Here is a 21,607-nt window from a genome sequence, read left to right as displayed (position 1 = left end):
GGTGAGGCAAAATGTTGGTAGCTTGACAAATTCATTATACTGGCTGAGCCAACAGGTAATTTCAGAACTTTATGCTTGATCCTTACTGTGTATTGGTGTTCCCTGGAATTTTCCATTGTGTTGTACCTCCTCTGGCCTCCCTGGGAGAAGTCGTCCGGGCGTTTATCCTCGTCTGAGTGGCTGGGTCAGCTCTTCACGGGCACCAGCTGTTGCCTAACAGAAACTCTCATGGCTGCTGTTGCTAAGCTTAGCTTGTGTGGTGCCTTCTGGGCTATGGAGGGGTTACTGGGAGTAGGAGGGATGCCCTGTGGGGTGGGTTCATGAGCCGAAGAGGCCACCACTGGGCTTGGAATCCTGGAAGAACATGGGGAAGGAGAGGTGAACCAAAATGGAGAGGTGGGTTTTACAAAAGGCTGGCCTTAAACTCTGGAACTCTGCAGTTGGTACACGTGGTTCCGATGGTTCCAAATAGAGCTTTTCAATTAGGACTGTTGCTTACGCTGCTTTCCATGCCTTTTACAATAACTAGATTGAGTGTGTGAACATGTGTCTGGAACATCTCTCCCACTAAGAGTTTTTATCTGAATCAAACGGGAGTGAGGTGGAACTCAAACCAATGTTTTACTGAAGAGTGGGGAAATATATAATGTGAGCGGAAACATCCCAGAGATGATAGTTGTCAAAACTGTGTCCAGTCATTCAGAAACCCATAGATTTGAATTTGTGCTAAAAACAAAGCAAAGCACAGCATAAAATTTCAACTAAGGGAAGGCATTTCCCCCATCGGTGTCCCAGGCACAGGGGACTGAAATGCAGGCGCCTCCCACCCTAGCCTCTCTGGATGGGGATTTAGGAGCCAAAATGTGTGCTGCCCGGCAGCTGTCTCTCTCAGATAGTAACCTCCCCACCCGCGGTAACATTCTCCTTCCCATCCTCTTCCTTGAAAAACCTCCCTCCCTTCACACGACCTCATCGCTCTCCCAACCTCCCAGAGCAGCCTGCCTGGAAAAGACTGGGAGTGAACAAGGAGAGGCTCCGTGGCTGGAGATTGGATCGACCTGGAGCTGAGCTTGCTCCCTTTGCCCCCATTCCTCTCTTGCTTCTCTTTCTTTCCAGGGTGAAATGGGACCAAAGGGCGAGCCCGGGATAGCAGGCCACCGGGGGCCCACAGGAAGACCAGGAAAACGAGGCAAGCAGGTATGGATCCCAGGGCTCACCGGACCTCTTGAGCTGGGGTGCGGGTGTAGAGAGGTGGGCAGGGTGGGGCGGACAGGTCAGGGGCGTTGCGGGGACACAGTCTCCAGCACCCTTTGGGCTGGGGGGGCAGTAACAGCACCCCTTCCGGGGCGCCTGGGCTCTCCACCGAGGCGGGAGTTAGAGGCGGATGGGGTAGGATGCCCGTCCAGCTGTGTCAAGGCTAGAGGCAGGAGTGGGTCTTCGGTTCATAACAACAGGTCTGTCTTATCCAAGGCAACTGGGAGTGGAAATCAGGTCTGCTCGTTCGCCCAGAAAACCTGCTTTTTGCCTCAGTGCCCCAGACGCAGATGGAGTTCTGGAATCAGCCCAGATATTTTCCTGCTGTTCAAGGATCTGCTGGGTCTCAACAATAGGGTGCTTTCTCCTCACTCAAAATCCCCATTTGTAAATGACCCCTTTATTGGCACTATTCAGAGTTTAGGGAAAGTTTTCATTCTGAATTCCCCTGGTCAGCAGGCTCTTGTGTCAAACCATGTGATGTGAGCTGTCCCCAGGGCCTCAGAGAACCTCTCCCCTTTGCTCGAATGAGATGTGTGCCCCTTACTCTTTTGGTTGCCAGTCTGTTGGCTTTTTACCTCCTTTCCCATTATACATGTAATATATGATCATCACAGAAAACAGAAAATTCAGAAAACTAGGAAGGAAATCATCTAAAGACCTAACACCCAGGTACAACCATGTTACCATGTATGTACACTTCCTTCCAGTATTATTGCTTCCGTGGACTTTCTAGTCGTTTGTTCCTTTTATATCCGATATATACTTATTGTATCCTAAATTTTTAAAAATCACAGCACACACATTTTAACTTGTTACTGCATTCATTAAGCACTCTTACTCTTAAACATTTTTTTAAATCTCTGCATCGATTTTGGTAAATAAGTAACCAGAGTAGATATCTTGGACAAGAGAAGCCTAACCAAATTATAAATAATGCTGAGAAGTGAATGTGTTTGGGCACATTTCCATTCTTTCCTTAGGCTAGATCTGTGGTTTTCAGACTCTGGCTTCCATCAGAATCATCTTGGGGGCCGATTAAATACAGATTCCCTGCCCTGGGTGCACTGGTGGTGGTCCGAAGTATGCCTCTCCTCTTCCCCAATGTCGAGGCCTCACTTCCCAAAGACTCTGATACAACTGGGGCTGCAGCATGGGTTGTTGTTGTTTTTAAAGCCCCACATGAGTCTAACGTGCACCGGGATTCAGAACCACGGTAACACTACAAAGCCAGTTCTGGTCCTTTCGAAATGAACTTAGGAAAGACTTAGACTCCACCCTGATGAATCAGCTTCCATGATGACTTTGGAAGTCACAAAGTTCCAGTTTAATTTTTAAAGATTTACAGTTGGTGGCATGGCCGCGGGTGGCTTCACAACGATGCCACAGATACCAATGTCCTAAAAACTAGGCTCAGAAAAAGAAGAAAAAAAGGAAAAATCTTTTCAAAAGAATCGTTTTCTCCGCTACTGCTGCGTTCCATCCAGAATGTGTTATGCTTGGGGTTCGAGAAGCCGGTCGGCTTCTGTCATCTAGTTCTTTCCTTGGGTAGTGTTTGTCTTGTCCTGGTGAGGGCCGAAGCCAAGAAGGCTCTTTCTTGACCCTGTTGAGAATGATTCCGTCGGAGCAATCTTAAAAACGACACCAGAACCACATCTGGGAGCTCAGAGAAGTTAGGGAAATGAGCTCATCTTCCTCCAAAGACATTATAGACACCCGAGTGTGCTCCAGCCGAGACTGGACTTGTCAGCCTTGGGAGCGGGCCATGGTACTTTCTTTTTGTCATGAATTAATTGCCTAGTAGAGTGTTTGTTGAGCCATGGTGCTAAGAGTCTCTGGAGGTTATGGAAAGTCAACACAAATCCTGGAATCAGAAATCTGGAAGGGGATCCAGGAGTAAGAACTTCAGATCCAGAAGGACTTTAGAGACCACCGACCCAATTCCCTGCATGTAGTCACCAGAAAACCAGGGGCCAGGGAAGTGGCCTGACCGCCCAGGACCCCCAGCCAAGCCAGCTTCCAAGCAGGGTTAGAACCTGGAGATCTGAGACCAGCTTCTTCACAGCAATCTTCACATCAGCCTCCTGCTTCAGGCCTGGCCCCCGGGCAGACTCAGGACAGCAGCTCTTGACTTTATCACACAAATCTTCAGTCACGGAGACACAACTTCCTTGACGGGAATCACCAGACTTGGTGGCAGTAAAGGAATAAAGAATGCTTTTCCTGGAAAGCGCTGCTCAGTGAGTCCTGCTCACAGGGGACGAGGCTGTTCTGAATAGATGGCTGAGCAGCAGAACATCTGATTACCGCTGAGGTCAGAACAAGGAGCTTTTCCAGCTCCTTCAAGCTGTGGCACTTCCTGTGCTCAGAGCCAGCTGATGTGGCTCTTAGAAGAACAAGCCTTTGCTGTGGCTATATTAAGACAGTGTGACTTCCTTTGCTATCTGGGACCCATCTTGGTTGCCTCACAGAATGCTAAGGCAAGGCTTAAGACTCCCTCCATGAGGGTGGAACTGGAGACAAACTCTGACCTCACGATCCAGCATTAAGTGTTTAAGAACTCCTTGGACATTGCCGAGAGCGCCCCCAGGGCCATGCTGACAAGGCGACAGGTCACCCCTCACATGGTGGTGAAAGGCGTGCCCGGCCTGCCTGTTCCCCAGGCTTGGGAAAGGTTACGTTTCATTAGGTGGGCGAGGTAGCCACAGCACAAGGGTAGGAAGGGGACCAGGCCAAAGCCATCAGGCACCAGTCACCGTCCTGGTCGGGGCCCGGGCACGAGTGGACAGTTAGCAAATGGCTTGGGGGAAAGGATCTACAGGTGTGCCAGCCTTGGTTTCTGGGGTCATTCCTAAGGGCAGCTCTGGGGGGAGATGTGTGCTCTTAACCCTCCCCGAGCAGACAGCAAAGAGGACATGTTGTGTGGAAAGACTATACCTGCAGGTGTGCCTTTCGTTAAGAATCAGGACTTTTCTAACTGTGGGAAAAAGATGAAACCAAGCCAGTTGCTATGATAATCAGCTTGGCCCACAAAGCCCTCGATTCTGTGCAAACCACTTTTTCACCTTTGAGATCTCTGTTAGCCTCACAGCAAGCCTGTGCAGGTGTATATTGCCTGGCCCCATTTCACAGATGAGAAAACTGAGGCACAGAGCAACAACATGAGTTACCCAGGGTCTCATGGCCAAGATGAAAACCTAGATCTCTCGACCTAGAGCCAACAGACTACATCCGCTTTGTGTGTTCAGCTTCTCCTCCTTCCCCATTTGGTCTGGGGAAAGGAGGTGAACAAAACAGATTCTGGCCCGCAGGGAGCTTCTGTCTCCTGGAGAGACACAGAGGAAATGACCACATGAACAATGGTAGTTATGATCAGGGATAAAGGCCGTGAAGGAAAAGGGCCTATGACAGGGAGAACTGACTTGGTCAGGCAAGGTCAAGGAAGGCTTTGCCGCAACTGCATTTTAGCTGGGAGTTGAAGGATGGGAGGGAGTTAACTAGGCAGAAGGGTGGGAAGAGGGGTTTGGGGCCGAGAGAAGAGTCTCGAGAAGGGAAAGAAAAGGCATGGTGCTGTTGGAGATCAAAAACGCCAACAGGCTGGGACACGCGTGGAAAGCCTGGCCATGCAGGGCTGTGGAGGCTGCAGTGAGGAGCCGGGTCTTTATCCTGAGAGCAGCGGGAGGCCACGGGGCGGGAACAGCTCTTGTGCTGAGACAGAAATTGTCCTGATGAGCAGGCAGAGGCCTGATGCCAGGTGACTGGCCTAAATCCCTGCTCTTTCCTGAGCCTTTCTTTCCTCACCTGCCCAGTGAGGGGTGTGGTTTGGATTGGTTCCTATTCGCTGTCAGATGCTATGTGTCTAGGACAGAGCAAGAAGTGATGTCTGTAGAAAACAAATTTACTGTTACCCGAGGGGAGAGGGATGGGGGGGAGGGGCATTTTAGGGGTATGGGATTAACAGATACACATTACGATACATAAAATAGATAAGCAGCAAGGATTTACCGTGTAGCACAGGGAACTATACTCAGTATTTTGTAATGACCTATAATGGAATATAATCTCCAAAAAAAACCCACCAAATCACTACGATGTACACCTGAAACTAACACAATATTGTAAATCAACTATACTTCAATTTTTTTAAAAAAAGTAATGTCTATAAGCATGCATCCATCACTGTCTCAAATGTCACTTGCCCTGAGGTTTTTAGGAGCTTGCTGGTCCCTCTAGGACCTCTGGGACTGCATCCTCCCCCTGGCACTTGCTCCAAAGTGCAAGGTGGTCCCTAATTTAGAGGTGAATGGGGGAGGAGGTTTGCCATGTCCTGCTCTTATAACGGGCTCTGCCTTTCTCTCTGTCAGGGGCAGAAGGGAGATAGTGGAGTTATGGGCCCACCAGGCAAACCTGGGCCTTCTGGTCAACCTGGCCGTCCGGGCGCCCCAGGCCCCCCAGGTCCCCCGTCTGCAGGTAAGAGCTACACTGCTTCACCTGATCCACACTGTTGCCCTCCTGGCCAGCCTCCCAGAGAGCACAGGGAGATGTCAGCAGCGGCCTGCCTTGTGTTCTGAGTTGGAAAATGCCTGAAGCATTTCAATATATTTCTAATTTATCCACAATTAGGCCCATTCAAATTTTACACGAGAGAGATAAACACTATTCTGGCTTTGTTTTGGCATTTTGGAGAACACATGGAGGAGTGAAAAAGAAAAGAAAAATCACATTGGTGATGTCATTTACACTTTAAGTGAAAAATAACAGGCAAGTATTTCATCAACTAACACCCTTTTCTAGAAAAATGTTTCATGGCTCCAAGGAATGCTCTTAAACCTAGAAGTAAAGATGACATTGCACATTTTTCTGTCTTACAACACAGTGTTATAAAAGAGTCCTTACAGGTTTGCATCGAATATAGAAAGAAATCACTGTAAAGGAACGAAAGTCTACCATTGAAGAGGGTGCGGGTACACTGCTACCTTGTTTTACCTTGTTTAATTTGAGGAGCTAAGCCTTTTATTTAGCTTGTCAGCTCAGAGGAAGGCCTTCACAGCACATCATCTATATAAGCGCAGCATCTCTAGGTCCAAGAATACTGTTTACTGACGGTGCAAGATTCTTTGTCCTCAGTTATACGAAAGGAATCAAAATTTTTATTCTAATCCTTTTCTTAAGAAAATGAAGGCATTTAAAAATCCCAAAGCACACTTTTCCCCACTGTGGGGAAGTGTGTACAACCACGTCATGGGAAGGTCAAGAAATGTCATTTTGTTAATCCTTTAAACCAAATGAAAACTGGCTCTGAGACTCCAACCTACTAGGATGCCAGGGAAATTCAATCTCAGGCATTAATGGGGTTCTCTCCACTTCTTCAACTGCCACAGAACCGTGGGGCAAAGATCCTGGGGAGTTATGGCAGATAAACATCACAGGAGGTCCCTCCAGCCCTCGATGTGCCCCATTCACCTCTGAAATGCGTGTTGCCCAAGGCCACACGGTCAGACACGTGACCACCTTCCTCACACCAGGCTTGGCTATCAGATCATCTCCAAGCCTGAGAATCCTGCTCCCTCAGGCTCAACCGTCCCAGGAAGGCCCCACAGCTGTCCCTCCTGAGACCTTGGCTCTCCTCCGGGATTTGGGGGTCCCCGTGCTCCCACATCTGGGGTGATCCTTCCCTTTCTGTCCTCCAGCCCCTCCCTCCTCACACTCGTCATACAGCGCCGCCCCCTTAGGAGTTTTTCTCTTTTGAGAACAGAAGGCAGAAGTCTTCAAACAGTACCTGTTTCTCAGCAAGGGCAAGAAAGCACAAAGTCTTGCCACCTCCTTGAAGTCAGGAAGGAAAAAATAACGGAAGAACAGACATCAATTACTGTGACGAGTTATCCTGCCCCCCTTATTTCTAACTGTTAGGGGAGCTGGACTGAGACGCACCTCAGGCCCTGTGTCCATGCCCGGACCCTGTTCCCCTGCATTGACTGGATGATCTGGATGAAGGTTCTTCCAGCCAGTCCTTTCCCTCCTTGGTTCGGACGCATAACGTTCCACTTGAGCCCATGACCCTGAGCTGCCAACCCCAGAGACTGGGAGTGTGGCCTGAAGCCCGGGTTTTGCCTTTGGAAGGGATGCTCTTGATCCTTGGGGTATTTAGGAGCTCACAAAACTGAGGAATAGCCAGGAGGCGTGCAGTTGGGGGGCGTCTCAGCAAACTGAGACCTCACTGGTCTCACTCTGTATCTGACTTGAATCCTGGTTCCCTCCTAGGGCCTGGGGTGGGGTGAGAAGGGCAGGGCCTGGAGACCCTCAGCAGCTCCCTCAGATGCCCGCTGTTTTGTCTTGCCAACCCCATCCCTGTAGCAGGGCCAACGTAATCCTGTTTTCTCTCCTTGGTCCTCTGGCACCTTGTCTTTCAGCCTGGTATGCCCACCCCCTTCCCTCTCTACCACCCCATCCTCTCCAAGATCCCAGCCTCAGTGCCCTCTGCCCTCCAGTGGACTCTGCTGTTTGTTGAGCTGGAGCATATTCCTACAGTCCCTCTGGGTCCACGTGGCCTGAAATAGTGTTCCCGTCATCCTCTGGTCCAGGGGTCCCCAACCCCCAGGCCTGTTAGGAGCCAGGCCGCAGAGCAGGAGGTGAGTGGCGAGTGAGTGAAGCTTCATCTGCCGCTCCCCATCGCTCGCATTACCGCCTGGACCATCCCCCTACCCCTGCCCCCCATGGAAAAATTGTCTTCCAGGAAACTGGTCCCTGGTGCCAAAAACGTTGGGGACCACTGCTCTGGTCCACCCCACCAACTCCTCTCCTTCCTTCAAAGCCCTCTCTTCAATAAGGCCTTCTTGGTCCCTAACGGGATGAGTCTCCTTCCCTTGGGCCCCAGTCCCACGTTGCATCTGCTACGGCCCCTCCACTGTTAACTGTTTTCTGCAGATGTGTTTCCTCTTCCTTCTAGATGGCAGGTCCTTGAGGCAGGGTCTTGGCCAAGTCAGCTTTGCATCCGCATGGCGCTGGGCAGGTGGGGTGCATGGGGCTGGCCCCTGCAGGTGCTCACACACTGGTCTACTTTGACTCTCGGGCTGTCCCACCTGCATTACCGCAGGGCAGCCAAGCAGGATGCGGGCCGGCTCTTTGACTGAGGTCCCCTCCCTGTGCCTTCCTTTGGGTCATTTCCCTTCTGGGGAGCCTCCCAGACAGAGTGAGGCTGCTGAAGAAAATGGGGCAAGAATCCTGCTCTTTAGACATGTTTTTGGGGGGGATGGGTAGAGAAGGAGAGGGAGGAATTTCAAAGAGACCCTCCTGTGCCCGGGACCAGCTGGACCATCCTCAGGAGTCAGAACAGGCCTCCAAAGCGATTTCTGAGACTACCTTTGGGAGCCTGAAGAAGTTCCACTCTCAGGAAAACAATGTGTCTACCTACACCCAAGATTCTGCTCACTGCTTCCCAGAGCTCCAGACCCCCTGCCCCCGATCCATCTTGGGAGATCCTCAGGCTCTGTGGACCCCAGGTCAAACTGCCTGGTCTGGTCCATCCTTCTCTTTATAGAGGAGAACTTTGAGCCTCAGAGATCACAGAGATTCCCCAAGGTCACAGAGCCGACTGGTGGCCACTCCTGGTCCAGAATTGCTCCGTGACTCCTGGTCCCGAGACCCTCCCACGTAGCCATGCAGCTTCTGCAGGGGCAGAGTGGGATGGGGGTGACATGGAGACGACTCCATGGCTCCTCTGCCTTCTCCCGGGTCACCCCTCGGACCTGCTCCCACTGCAGCGGCCAGTGGAGATGGGAGGCTCCCTGAGCAAAGATGCAGCAGAGCTGGGTCCTCTGGCTGCCAGGGATGGGGGAGAGGCTGCCTGCTGGACAAGCTCCGAGGGGCTGACTTGGGGAAGTTTGGGTTGCTGTGCCCTTCAGTGCAGCCTGGCAGGAAGCAGGCAGGGGTAATGGATGCCCTTGGACAGCTGGGAGGAAGCGGCAGGGAAATGATGGCGGGGGGTGGGGAGGGGGGGCAGGAAGCAGGCTCCCTGCCACATCCTGTCGTCTTATCTGGAGGCCACCTCTGCTTCTGGTGCCTGGTGCTGGGGGGCGGGACGGTTCTGGGGAGATGGAGGCGGCAGGAGCTTCTCATTACCCAGGTTAACCAAGAAAGAGGGGCTGGGGACGGGGGAGGGAACCACGGCAAAATGCCTTTAGGATGTAATTTGCAATAACCAAATTACAAATTTGGCTGAGTCCTTCCTGACCCCAGACAGGGCATAAGTGAATCATTGTGGTACCTGGGAATTGCCAGCTTCCTGCGAGCATCAGTATTCCCGGGCACGTGTCTTTTGAATGGCATAGTGTTAAGTCAAATATGAACTCAAATCTCAGCCTCACCACTAATTAGCTGGATAATGGGACAAACTCCTGAGCCTCTCTGAGGCTGTGGTTCTGGAGGAGAAGTTGGCGGTCACAGAGCCTGCTGGAAGGCGGCTCCCATGCTCTCCTGCCCTTGGTTAACTCCCCAGGACATTCCTGAGCTGGTGGGGTCTCTGTCCCTCCAGGCATGAGACTGGCGTTCCTCCCAGATTGTATTTGTATTTCTTGTTAGAACGAGCGACCATAACTTGGTGTAAAATGCTGGCAAGCCTCCCTTCCCGGCAGGCTGGCAGCATCCCCATCTTGGACACGTCTGTCCACCGGCTCAGGAAGGCTCAGGGTGTGGGCATTCCTGCTGGGGTCTCCTCCTCCAGCTGCAGCTGCTTCCTCGGGGTTCTGACCAGACCTCTCCCCCCGGGGTCATTTTTTCCCCACCCTTGTGGGATCTGCAAACCATGTCCCCAATTGCTGACTGCCCTCAATACAGTAATACAACCTGAATCCAATGACTGGCTTATCTCCAAGCTCCCCCTTATTTTCCCAGCAGGAGGGGTACTTACTTATTTCTGTTTTCAGTGCCCATCTTTTCCTCTCTTTCTTCTCTCCCTGTTGGTGGCTCTGGCTCTAGCACTTTTCTGCCAGCCGGAGTGGGACCTCTAGTCTTTTCTGAAGACCTTCCCTTTCCAGTTAGTCTGCATTCATTCATTCAGTTATCAAACATGTACTGTGCCCCTACTTTGTGCCACGCCCTGGTGAGTGAAAACAGACATCCACTTGCCTTTGTGGAGCTGACATTCTCCTGGGGGAGATCCAGCTGGCCTGGATAATATCACAGTGAATAGAATCACAGAGATAAGTGCCAGGAAGAAAAGGCCTGGGGAACTAGGAAACTGTACTCAGTGTGAACAGGATGGGAGTGTGAGGATTCAGAAAGGCTTCTCTGAAGAAGTGATGTAGGAACCCAGATCAGGAGTGAGCCAGGAGGTGCCTGGGAAGGGAGGGATGGTGGGTGAAGAGGAGGATAGTCTGCTGGGGGGTTTTGTGCAAAGACCATTTCCCGAGACCAACGGCTCTCAACCTCGGTGCTCACTTGTGAGAGTTTTGAAAAGCACGGATGCCTGTGTTCCATTCTCAGCAGTCCTGATGGAATTGGTCTGGAGTGTGGCCTGGGCATCAGGGCCTTTACAAGTCAAGGTGAGAACTACTACCCTAGTAGGCCTCCTACCTTTCAGGGAGTGAATTTCCTGATCACATCTTTTCCGGACACTTTTTTCAGAATCAGGTAAGAACAAATAGGCTGAGCGTTTTCAAACATTCCGTTTCTTCCAGAAGAAATCAAAGAAACCCACATTCAGAAATCCCTTTGTTAAATTCCTATATATAAGAACAAAATAAAATGAGTAACAAAATAATGAGAGTTATCAGCCAGCAATGCACTCACCAGGAAGAAGTCCCCATTGAGAATGGTCTAAACATAAATAGGGATTGTTTCCCTCCTACAACAAAGAAGTCCAGAGGTGGACAGTGGCTGGCTTTGGTTCAGCCTCTAGGTCTCACTCTCAGGGCCCCAAGCCCCATGAGGCCCTGGTCTTCCCTGCGATCTGGCTTCTCTTCTCACACTTGTTACTTCATTGTTGCAGCACAGCTGCTGCAGCACCAGACATCTTGTCTGTCTTCCAGACAGGAAGAAGGAGGAAGCTGTGTCTCCCTCCAGCTATGCTTCTCCCTTATCAGGATAGACTTCCTCAGACACTCACCCTTCTCCCACCACGGATCTTACATTGGCTGACACTGTGGCATACGGTCACCTCCAGGAGCAAGGGGGTCTGGGAGGTAGAATGCCCATCTGTCTGGTCTCTAAAGTATAGAGAGAGGGAAGGGAGGAAGAGGGTTGGGAAAGGTGTTGCCACACCCAGTGTGGTTAAGGGACTCACACCTTGGACCAGAAGTGTCTCTCTGGACCTCTCCTCCAGGCCTCCCTGAAGTCCACGCTGTGGACTTCAAAGTTCTTTCTGTCATGAAGGTTGCTGACATCTCTCTGGGCTGTTTGGTTTTCTCTTCCTTTGCTAGTAACAGCAGTCTGTTGCTTCCTAGGGCACCTTGTAATGGGACCCAAAGGGGAAAGAGGATTTCCCGGGCCTCCAGGAAGATGTCTTTGTGGCCCTCCCATGAATGTGAATAACCCTTCCTACGGGGAGTCTGCGTATGGGCCCAGTTCCCCACGAGTTCCTGTGGTAAGGCTCTTCCGGGCGGAATCTGGGGTGGTCATCCCTCAGGACTCTTCACATGACTGATGCTCCCCGGGCTTTGTAAAAGCCTTTTAGTAAAACTTATTTCCTCCGTTATACTGGGCACAAGCTCGTTACAGGAAATTGGAAAATAAGGGAAAATCAAAAGAAGAAAACCAAGGTTGTGGGTCTATTTTGGAGTATTTTCTTTGTCTTTTTGTGTGTGTGTGTGTGGCTGTGCCGTACGTCGTGCAGGATCTTAGTTCCCCGACCAGGGATTGAACCCAGGCCTTGGCAGTGAGAGCGCGGAGTCCTAACCACCGGACTGCCAGGGAATTCCCTTCTTTGTCTTTTCTAAGAAAAAAAAAAAGAAGATAGAAAACTTCAAATAAATACAAAAGCAGAACAAATAGCATGAGGAACCTCTTTGTACTCTTTACCCAAAGAGTACCCTCTTTGTACTCTTTACTCCCGGCTAATCTTGTTTCCTTTTTACGCTTACTCACGACAGCCTACCTACCTTAGATTATTTTAAAGTAAACCCGGACATCAATTCATAATTTGAATGGGTAGGTAACACTCTACCCATCATGTGGCTGTGCTGTGATTTACTTAACCAGAGCCCAATTGTCACATATGTATCAGGTGCTCCCAAGCTTTTCCCTGATATAAATAACACTGTTATGAACATTTTGAGTATAGGATCATTTCCATGTGTTGAATTACTTGATTAGATGACATCACCTTTTTATTTATGTCTTTGTAACATTTTTTAAAAAAGATTTATTGATTTATTTATTTGGCCGTGTCGAGTCTTAGTTGCAGTCCGCGGGATCTTCGTTGAGGCGCGCAGGCTTAGTTGCTCCACGGCATGTGGGACCCTAGTTCCCCAAACAGGGATCGAACCTGCGTCCTCTGCCTTGGAAGGCAGATCCTTAACCACTGGACCACCAGGGAAGTCCCCAAGTCTTTGTAACATTTTAAATGTTATAAATTTTAAACCACGGTAGATATTTTTATTTCAAACTCAGACATTAGGAACTGGATTGGGAAGATGTGGGAACCAAGACATTGGTCCCCACTTCAGGAGGGAGGCAGGAGTGTAAAAGCAAACCCCCCTTCCCACTGATCACCAGCCCAAGGTCAGGGATTGTTTCCTCCTCTGGCTCTTCCCCCGCCCTCCGGAGAAGTGTGTCCTGGAATCCTCACCAACGTTTCCTCCGGCAGATATTTGTGGTCAACAACCAGGAGGAGCTTGAGAGACTGAACACCCAACACGCCATTGCCTTCCGCAGAGACCAGAGGTCTCTGTACTTCAAGGACAGCCTTGGCTGGCTCCCCATCCAGGTACGGGGCACGCAGCACACACCCCATCAGCAGAGGGACGCATCTCCAAAGGAAGGAGAGGCCTGGCGCAGAGCTTTCCATGGAAGTCTGAGCGCCCTCCCCCAGCCCGCCTCTGAGAGCTCGCCAGGCCCTGGCTCCCCACGTGGAGCTCTGCTCTGGGCCAAGGCTCCAGACAGGCTCCCAGCCCCGCACAGCCTTCCTGCCAACCACAGAGCTCTGGCTACGGGGGAGGCGTGCCTTCCCCCACCGCCCTGACCCCGCCCAGAGCCTCTGTCCCCGGTGCCCGGCTACCTGTCCCACCGTACCGGTAACCGTGCTGTGTTTCTCTGGCCAGCTGACGCCTTTCTACCCTGTGGACTACCCCGTAGACCACCGCGGCTCCTGCGGGGACGGGGTCCTGCAGCCGGGGGAGGAGTGTGATGACGGGAACGGCGATGTGGGTGACGACTGCATCCGTGAGTGGCCCCAGCTTGAACCGCCGCCGGGTGGGGTCAGGCCAAGCCCTGGACACCAGCTGTGCTGGTTTGGGACAGTTCTGGAGCCAGAGCTGGGCTGCTGGGGGGACGACCCTCCCCACTGAGGCCAAACGTGAGCCCTCCCACCGTCCAAGCATGGCAATGGGGTTGCTGTCAAGGATCTTGGCTCCAGAGAAGCCACCGGGCCCTCCCTTTCTTTTGAATCCTACTTCTTGGCAAAACCCACGTTCTAATCCAAATTCTTACCAAAAGATAAAGGTGATGCAGGGCTGAGAGGCAGACGGGAGAAGGCAAGAATCTGAATCAGGACTCACTTTTAGCACAGAGTCCTCATAGTAGAGCTCTGTTTGGGAGAGTGGGCAGCGGCTGGGCTGCCTTCAGGCTTATGGATGCTACCGGGACAGGCAGGCAGCATAGGGCTGAAGCGTCGCTTTTCTTTCTTCTTTTTTTTTTTAAAAAAAAATCAAGTGACAAAAGCAGGAGATGAGGTGGAAAGCATGAGCTTTAGATTCAGATAGAGTTTGGACACAGGCTCTGGAAGCCACTGAGTCACCCTCAGGCTCAGAGAGGAGGCTACACGGTGAGTGGGGTGATGGAGGGCCTCACTTTCCCCACCTGAAAAATGGGTACGACCGCACCGAACGCTCAAGCCTTTAGATTCTGTGGGATTCTGTGAGCTGACGTGCGCGTGGATTGTCTGGGTGCCGTGAGGGCTCGACATCCCTTTACTGCATTATTTTTAAAGTCCTGCTGTGAGAAGCCAGGGCTGGGGACATGTAGGTGCAAAGGCGGGTTCCTCGCCAGCAAGGAGCTCAGAGGAGGATGAGAGTGCGCAGGGGCAGGCGCAGGATGAAGTGTCTGGTTCTCTCTGTGTAGCTGCACTTCCCGCGACAGCTCCTGGGCGGTGATTCCTAGGATGCTGGCTCTGCCTGGAGTCCCCCTGCCCCTCGTGGAGGTGACACAGCAGGAAGGAACTAATAGGGTCTCGAAGCCCTATAAAAATGAGGGTGGGTTCATACTCCTGGCCCCTCCCCTGGTGTGAGAACAGAGATCCCGTGGAAGACGGTCTGGCTCCCAAGGGACACAGGAAGCTCCCTGCAGACAGACAAGTGCCACCAAGGCTGTGACATGCCCGGTGCTCCCCGTCTCCCTACCCTCACCTCGTGGGAACCCGCGGTGGTCCTGCGACGGAAACAGTGTCCTCCCGTGGGATTGGGGTCTGAAGCTCTGGACATCCCTGCAGGAGGGTTCAGGCCCTGTGGGATGGTGGGTGGGGGGGCTCCTTCAGGCCACATGGTCCTGCCGGGCTGTCCCCCACCCCGCCCCCCTCTCAGGGCTTCACCTCCTGTGTCCCTTCAGGCTGTCGCCGGGCCTACTGTGGAGATGGTCACCGGCACAGGGGCGTGGAGGACTGTGACGGCTCTGACTTCGGCCACCTGACCTGTGAGACCTATCTCCCTGGGTAGGGACCACCTCGCGGGCTGTGACCACAGCCCGGCCTCCCTCCCTCCTGCCTACTCCTCTTTCCTTCACAAATATTCCTGAATGCCTCTGTGCTTCTGGGGCTTTCTGGACTCTGAGGTATGGTGACATACAACACATGCATGGTCCCTGGTCTCGTGGGGGGACAGTACTAAACACAGAAACCCACATGTCACTCAGAGCAGTCGCCCGCCCCCAGCTCCGCCTGGGCCCCGGGCTGCAGCGCACCGTGGCCCCTGGATGAGCAGCTCCGTTGCTCCCGTGACCACACTGGTCTCCTGGGAGTGGGCCTGCCTGGGAGTGGGGCTGGTGGAGGGGGGAGGTATCCGGGCATTTCAGAGACTCTAAGCATCTGTAACCTGAATTCTCTGGAACCACTGGGCAGGCCTGTGGGTACACATGAGATCTCACCAGCCTTAGTATCTAACTTTGGTGGCTCCAAGGTCCTCCCAGAAACCCCCAGGAATGTAGTCTTCCCTTCAAGCACCCCCTGCAGTTGTTTCTGAGACCCCTCAGTGGGTGTGCACGTGGCTCAGTATCCTGAGTGTCCTGGCCCCCATGAGGACATCTCCCAAGCCCCTGAGGGCCTCTGCCCTGTGAGGCACGATCCCATGCCCAGAATGGGGTCTCCTGGGCTCCGTTCCCCCAGTCCTCCCAGGACCAGAGTTGCGTAGCTTGTAGGGAAGGTAGGGAGGCTGCTCCTCTCCCAGTCCACATCCTGCTTTTCCCTTGGCCCTAGAGTGGATCCCTGGTTCCTCAGGAGTCCATCTGTCCAGCCGTTCCCTCTGGCCCCACTCCTCTGTAGGCTTGGACCCAGGCCCTCAGCAGGGCTGGGGGACAGACACAAGGCCTGTCTCTCTCCTCCAAGGGGGTCTCCTCAATGCCCACCCCCAAACGCAGGGCAACAAATCAAACCGGGCTGGGGAAGCTCAGACCCCAAACTCCAAGCACTGTAGGCCAGGCCAGGACCCCACTGCATCTGTGTATCTGTGTGCACCGCCCCTCCCTGAAGTAGGGAGGCTCCTGCCAGGCCCCTGCCAAAGAGCTGACGGAAGGAGACCACTGAGTGTAGACAGTCGGACCTGGGGTAAGGGACACGTGCTCACCCCCGCTCTCTGTGGTTACTCTTTAATCCCGAGAAGCCTCAGGGGATGCTTGCAAATGTGGGCGTGGTGTATCAATACAACACAGTCTCGGAATTAGCGCTTGGGCTTACAGACGTGTAGGCTGTGCTCTCCAATATGGCAGCCCCCGGCCACATGTAGCTATTTAAATAAAGTTAAATATCCGATTCTTCATTCACACTAACCTTCTTTCAAGAGTTCAGTAGCCACATATGGCCAGTGGCTGCCACAGAAATAGTGCAGTGTGGTCTACTGGACAGCGCTGGAGAAAGGGCCGATTCTCTCTGAGAGGCTGCGTTCAGAGCCAGGCTACCTACCACCCCCTTTCCCCCAGATCCCTCAGATGGACTCAAGGGGAGAAGCCCCAGAGGCCTGGACTCAGCTGCCCCAAGCCCCTCACCTTGGAGCCCCTCGCCCTTCGGAGGGTGGCAGTACGGCAGCTCTCGGATGAGGCTTTTGACCAGAGTCCCGAGAGGCGGCCTTTGAGAACATGGCTGTGTCCTCGGGGCTCCTGCCCACTGCCCCGTGTCTGCCCCCCTCAGGTCGTACGGAGACCTGCGGTGCACCCCGTACTGCTACATCGACTCCACGCCCTGTCGCTACTTCACCTGAGGGCCGCCGGGAGGAGGCGGCTGCACCCACGGAACTGGCAGCAGCTTCTCCACCTTCGGCAGACTGACGTCACCCTGTCCTGGTCCGGTTTCCACCACCTTCACGCAACAGAAACAAGGACAAACTCTTGCTGCTAAGATGTGCTTTTAACGCAGTCCGACTGGAAGAACCTAGGACCACTGTATCCTGTCTTAACCCCGAGTACCGGGCCTCCTCCACACGCCCATCGCGACCCTCCGGCCAGACGGCCGGCCTGCGGGGCCCTCCCTTCCGAATATCGTGGACTTGGCTTTGCACTGTTAGGCACACAGACTGTTGGAGATTGCTCCCGTCCACTGGGGGCATCTGGGGCGCAGGCCTCTCGTCTCCTCTGACCTCTGGAAATGTGGGCATTCTCACCCGGCAGCTGGCCGGGGCTCCCCGGGCCTGGGAACCACAGAGCAGGGAAGTGGGCCTGTTCTTTGGGGGTGGCCCCCAGATCTGGGCCCAACTAGGGACCCCCCCGCCCCGCAGCTAACCACAGCCCACCGCAGCCTCGTGTGGATGCGGCTTCCCCAGGCAGAGGCCCAACTGTGAATAAGTACTGAGACTGCCGCCAAACCCTGGGGTTCTGGGGCGCTTGCCGTGTAGACGAAAGCAGAGCAGTGGCCTTCTTTTCGACGTTTCCCGAAGGGGCTGCTCTTGGGGCCTCCCCATCCCCGGCACCATCCTGACCTCCTGGCTCTGCGCACTTGGACCTCCATCCTGTGAATGTCCCTCGTGTCCATTTCTCCTTCAGGACGTTGGCTAGCAAGCCGGCCACTGGTGTTTCCTGAGTCCTTAGGAAACTGCCGCCTGGTTTCCCATCTGGGCCCCACGACTGAGTACATGCTCCGGGCAGAGACGGCATCTGTCCTGGGCTCCGGCTCCTGGCTGCCTGCTGACTCCCGTGAGCCCTGTAACCTCCCTCCCTGTCTTCGTGGTGCATAGTCTTGTCCTCGTGTGCGTGCGCCCGAGCCCCCGTTTCTACAGGATCGTTAACCCTGCGTGTCTGTGAGCTGCCTTTCATCACCATATTTCCTGAGTGAGGCTTAGCTTTGTTTGGGAAAGACGTCTTCCCCACGGCAGACCTCAGGTGGGGTTTGCCCATTTGCTACCAGATGGAGGGACACTCCTGGGCCTGTGTACAAGGCCTGCGTCTCGGGCACTTGGCATTGTGCTGGTGGCCAGTCGTGGGCGAATCAGCCCCGGGGTGGGTGGACACATGGGTCAGTCTGGCTCCCTCCGCCTCTACTGCAAGTCCCGGGCTGAGGTTCCATGGCCCACGTCTGTCCCATGTGAAGCCACCACCTTCATCCTGGCATCTCCAGATGGGAAATCAAGGAATAAAGGCGGTGTTCCTCCCTACTGTGGCTCTCTCTTCCCCGGGGGTTTGGGGCTGGTGTCCCAGAACTGCTGGATGGGATAAGGGCTCTGGAATCCAGTCTGCTTCCAGACTCGACAGAGGGTTCTAGAATGGGAAGTAGTCCTGCTCCCTCAGGGACGAGGGAGGAAACTGAGGTCCAAGGTCACCAAGCCGGGTCTTGCTCACCCCCACCCTTGCTTTATGATCTTGCATAGGACAGAATGGAGGTCCAGTACTGCCCTTGGACCTGGCCAAGAGTGGCCCAGTCCTGGGTCCCACTCCTTGGAGGGCACTACTCTGGCCTTCCTCTGGCCATGACCCTCCCCACGGGGCCACGGTGACACTTGCACACTCCATGTTGCAGGTCCCAGGAAACCCTAACTCTCCACCCGAGTGGTCCTGGGCCTGCTTCCGGGGCCACACAGCCCTCTCTCCACGCCTGTCTTCCTGACTGTGGCTCGCACACACCTGTAAGCATGAGGGGTGGCCAGGGACAAGCTGTTTGCAGGGGTGGTAGATGGAGCTTGGAGACACAGGCCACACATCCCGGCGTGAGATGGGCCAGGGGCAGGGAGGCCCGCTCTCCTGGTGCTGCCACAGAAAACTTTGAGGAATCTAAAGATTCCAGTCTTCATGAAAGTGTAAGCAGAACCTATTTAATGCGTAACAGTTTGTCAGTTTGATCCTAATGTAAATACTCAGATGTTTCGCGTGGGAGCCACCATCTGTGCTCTTGTCCCTGGACCCCACAGTATTAGAGGGGGGCCCGCCTCCAGCTACTTCTAGGGAGAGTTCTGAAAGGCGCAGGAAATGAAAGGATTCAAGGTCACATGTGTTGAGAATATATATAGTAATAGTCATTCTCCCCCTTCAGTGTTCTGAAACGAAAAGATTTTGAAAGACTGGGGAAGGTGGACCCGTGCCTCCCCTGAAACATTAACTCCGCGGCATAGGAAGCAGCTTTGCCAGGAGCACGGGCACCTGTCAGCAAGCCAGGCAGCCGCAGAAACACCTCCTGGGATCACCTGCTGGTGGGAGGCCCCTGACCCGTTCATACTTGGTTCATCACTTCCTACAGCCTCAGTTTCCTCACCTGAGAGACTTGAGACAGAGGTTGAATTTTCTTCCAACTCGAACGGCTGGTGAGTGTGGATTCTGCCCTCCGGCTGTGACAGGGTATGTCCTTGGAGGGGTGATGGATTCCTTTGGCTACTCTCAAGCTGTCACGTGGCATGGCTGAGAATATGACAGGGACTTCATCACCAAAGGAGGCAGTGTCAGTCCAGATGCTTTTGTTGGCAAGTAGCAGAAAATCCAGCTTAAGTATGATATAAACCACAGGGTAGAATTTATTGGCTCATATAACTCATAAGTTCCAGGAGTGGAGTGGCGATCAGGCAAGGTTCAATCAAGGCTTCCACTCCATTTCTAGGCTTGATTTAGCCTCTCAGCTATTTGCATCTCTCCTGTTAATTCAGTCCTTAGCGTGGTCACAAGCTGACTACTACAGTTGTTTCAGGCTTACATCTGGACCTTGTAACGTCCACAGGAAGAGAGAACATCTATTCCAGTGGCTCTCAAGAAGTTTTTTCCCCCCAGGAGTCCCCAGCAAATCTTGCCTTGAGCCTTGTTGGCCTGTTTTGGGTCACATGCCCATTCTTGAACCGGTTCCTTTTGTCAGAATGCTGCCTGCTGATCAGATCACAGCTGGGTTCCTGAACCCAGGGTGGCAAAGGTTTTAAGATTACCCTTAGCCCACCCCCTGGGGATTCGCCAGAAGCATATAGGCTGTGTGGGGAAGGGGTGGCTGCTGGACCGGATATATTGGGGAGCAGGAATGGGGCAAATGTGACAAACTTGTAAGCAAAGTAAGGTCTCTGAAGGGAACTTGGTAACTGAGATATAGGAACCAGTGCCTGGGAAGACGGTAGGACAAAGTTTCTGAGCATCTTGGGGCAGACACATGGGTCCATCCATCACCCTAATAGGTAGGGGTGTGGAGGGCACATATGGGTCAAATTGCTTAAGATTCTCCAAACCTCATTATCATCAGTGGGCCAGCTAACACCCCAGTGACTGCTTTACTTGGGTCGTCTGCCCCAGCCCTCCCCTGTAGTGGAGCGAACCAATTTAAATTTTCAACGAAACGCACATCTTCCATTTGTGTGGTAGCAATGGGCTCACACACAGCTCGAGGCCCCTGGCGATGCACCGAGGAGATTATTACACTTGAGCGGCCCAGTTACCACCATGGGCACAGAGGCTCCAGGGTGTGGGCTGGTCCCCCACCCGCATATTCATTCTTAACCATTCTGGCGGGGGGGTGCAAACCACACAAGAGTGATGAGTTAAGGATTCCCCATCCCACCTCATCCAACCCGCCCGCCCAAGAAATAGAGGAAGAGGACTCACACTGCCTGTATCAGAGGAGCATTCTCTCTTGTGGCTCACTTGAGTTCCTTTCAGCCCCAGGCAGAGGACTTTTAGACGAGTCTCCGAGAAATCTCACCAAAGAAAGGAAGCAGCTATTTCCCCTGCCCTCTCTTCCCCCTGCCCTCTCTTCCCCCTGCCCCACTCCCTTCACAGGAAGGTAAAGGGGCCCACGTCACAGTGAACTTCTGCCCCCAGTCACTTCTTCAAAGGCAATGATGAATTTTGTCTTTGATGTTCCAACCCATACACAGAACCACACTCCATGGGCGCCCCACCCCAGGTCACCCTCATCCAACACCTACCTAGATGGGAAGTTCAAGGCAGTCATCGTGGTCATGGGTCATCACTTGAGGCTCACCAAGGGTGTTGTGTCCTGGAGCAGTGGTTCTCAAGCTTTAGGGTTCATCAGAATGACCCGAAGGGCTTGTAATTCTGACTCAGCAGGTCTGGGGTGGGGCCTGAAAATCTGGGTTTCTAACAAGGTCCCAGGGGATGCTGATGCTGCTAGACCAGGGACCTAAAGAGCCTGCTCTGGGGAGATGTCTCATCTGAGAACTGCAGAAGACTAGGCAAAAAACACAGGGAAGACAGTTGGGGACTTCGGGTGGGTGGCTTTTTTATACTCGTCATTAAAGCCGGGGGGAGGTCTATGTCCCTTCCTCTTGAATCTAGGTGAGCTTTTGACCAATAGAACACTGCGGTGGTGATGCCGTGTGCCTTCTGGGCTAGGTCATAAAAGGCCACACAGCTTTTCAGAACACCTGTCCTAGGGGGAGGCAGCCAGCGCGTAAGATGGCCTCCCTGAGATGGCCTTGCTACACAGGCCACGTATGGCCCCAAATGAGCCTGCTTCCAGACACCCACCACGCGCCAGACATGTGAGTGAGGCCAGCTTGGACTTGCCACGCCTGCCCATCTGCCA

General features: G+C 53.3%; 1 protein-coding gene across 2 annotated transcripts in view; it reads left to right on the top strand.

Annotated features, from left to right (window-relative positions):
- The window catches only part of COLQ (collagen like tail subunit of asymmetric acetylcholinesterase), a 64,292-nt gene extending 47,424 nt beyond the window's left edge, over positions 1–16,868 (top strand). For both annotated transcript variants that reach the window (XM_060099462.1, XM_060099461.1), the window contains 7 exons: positions 1,117–1,197; positions 5,619–5,724; positions 11,694–11,833; positions 13,055–13,174; positions 13,509–13,629; positions 15,010–15,112; positions 16,799–16,868. In XM_060099462.1, the coding sequence (XP_059955445.1) occupies positions 1,117–1,197; positions 5,619–5,724; positions 11,694–11,833; positions 13,055–13,174; positions 13,509–13,629; positions 15,010–15,112; positions 16,799–16,868 (741 nt within the window). The remainder of the gene's footprint in view (positions 1–1,116; positions 1,198–5,618; positions 5,725–11,693; positions 11,834–13,054; positions 13,175–13,508; positions 13,630–15,009; positions 15,113–16,798) is intronic.
- Positions 16,869–21,607: the final 4,739 nt, after the last annotated feature.

This window comes from Mesoplodon densirostris, chromosome 5 (assembly GCF_025265405.1).
Source record: "Mesoplodon densirostris isolate mMesDen1 chromosome 5, mMesDen1 primary haplotype, whole genome shotgun sequence".
NCBI lineage: Eukaryota > Metazoa > Chordata > Mammalia > Artiodactyla > Ziphiidae > Mesoplodon > Mesoplodon densirostris.
Note: the sequence above shows the minus strand (reverse complement) of the source record. Positions and strands in the feature narration are given on the sequence as shown.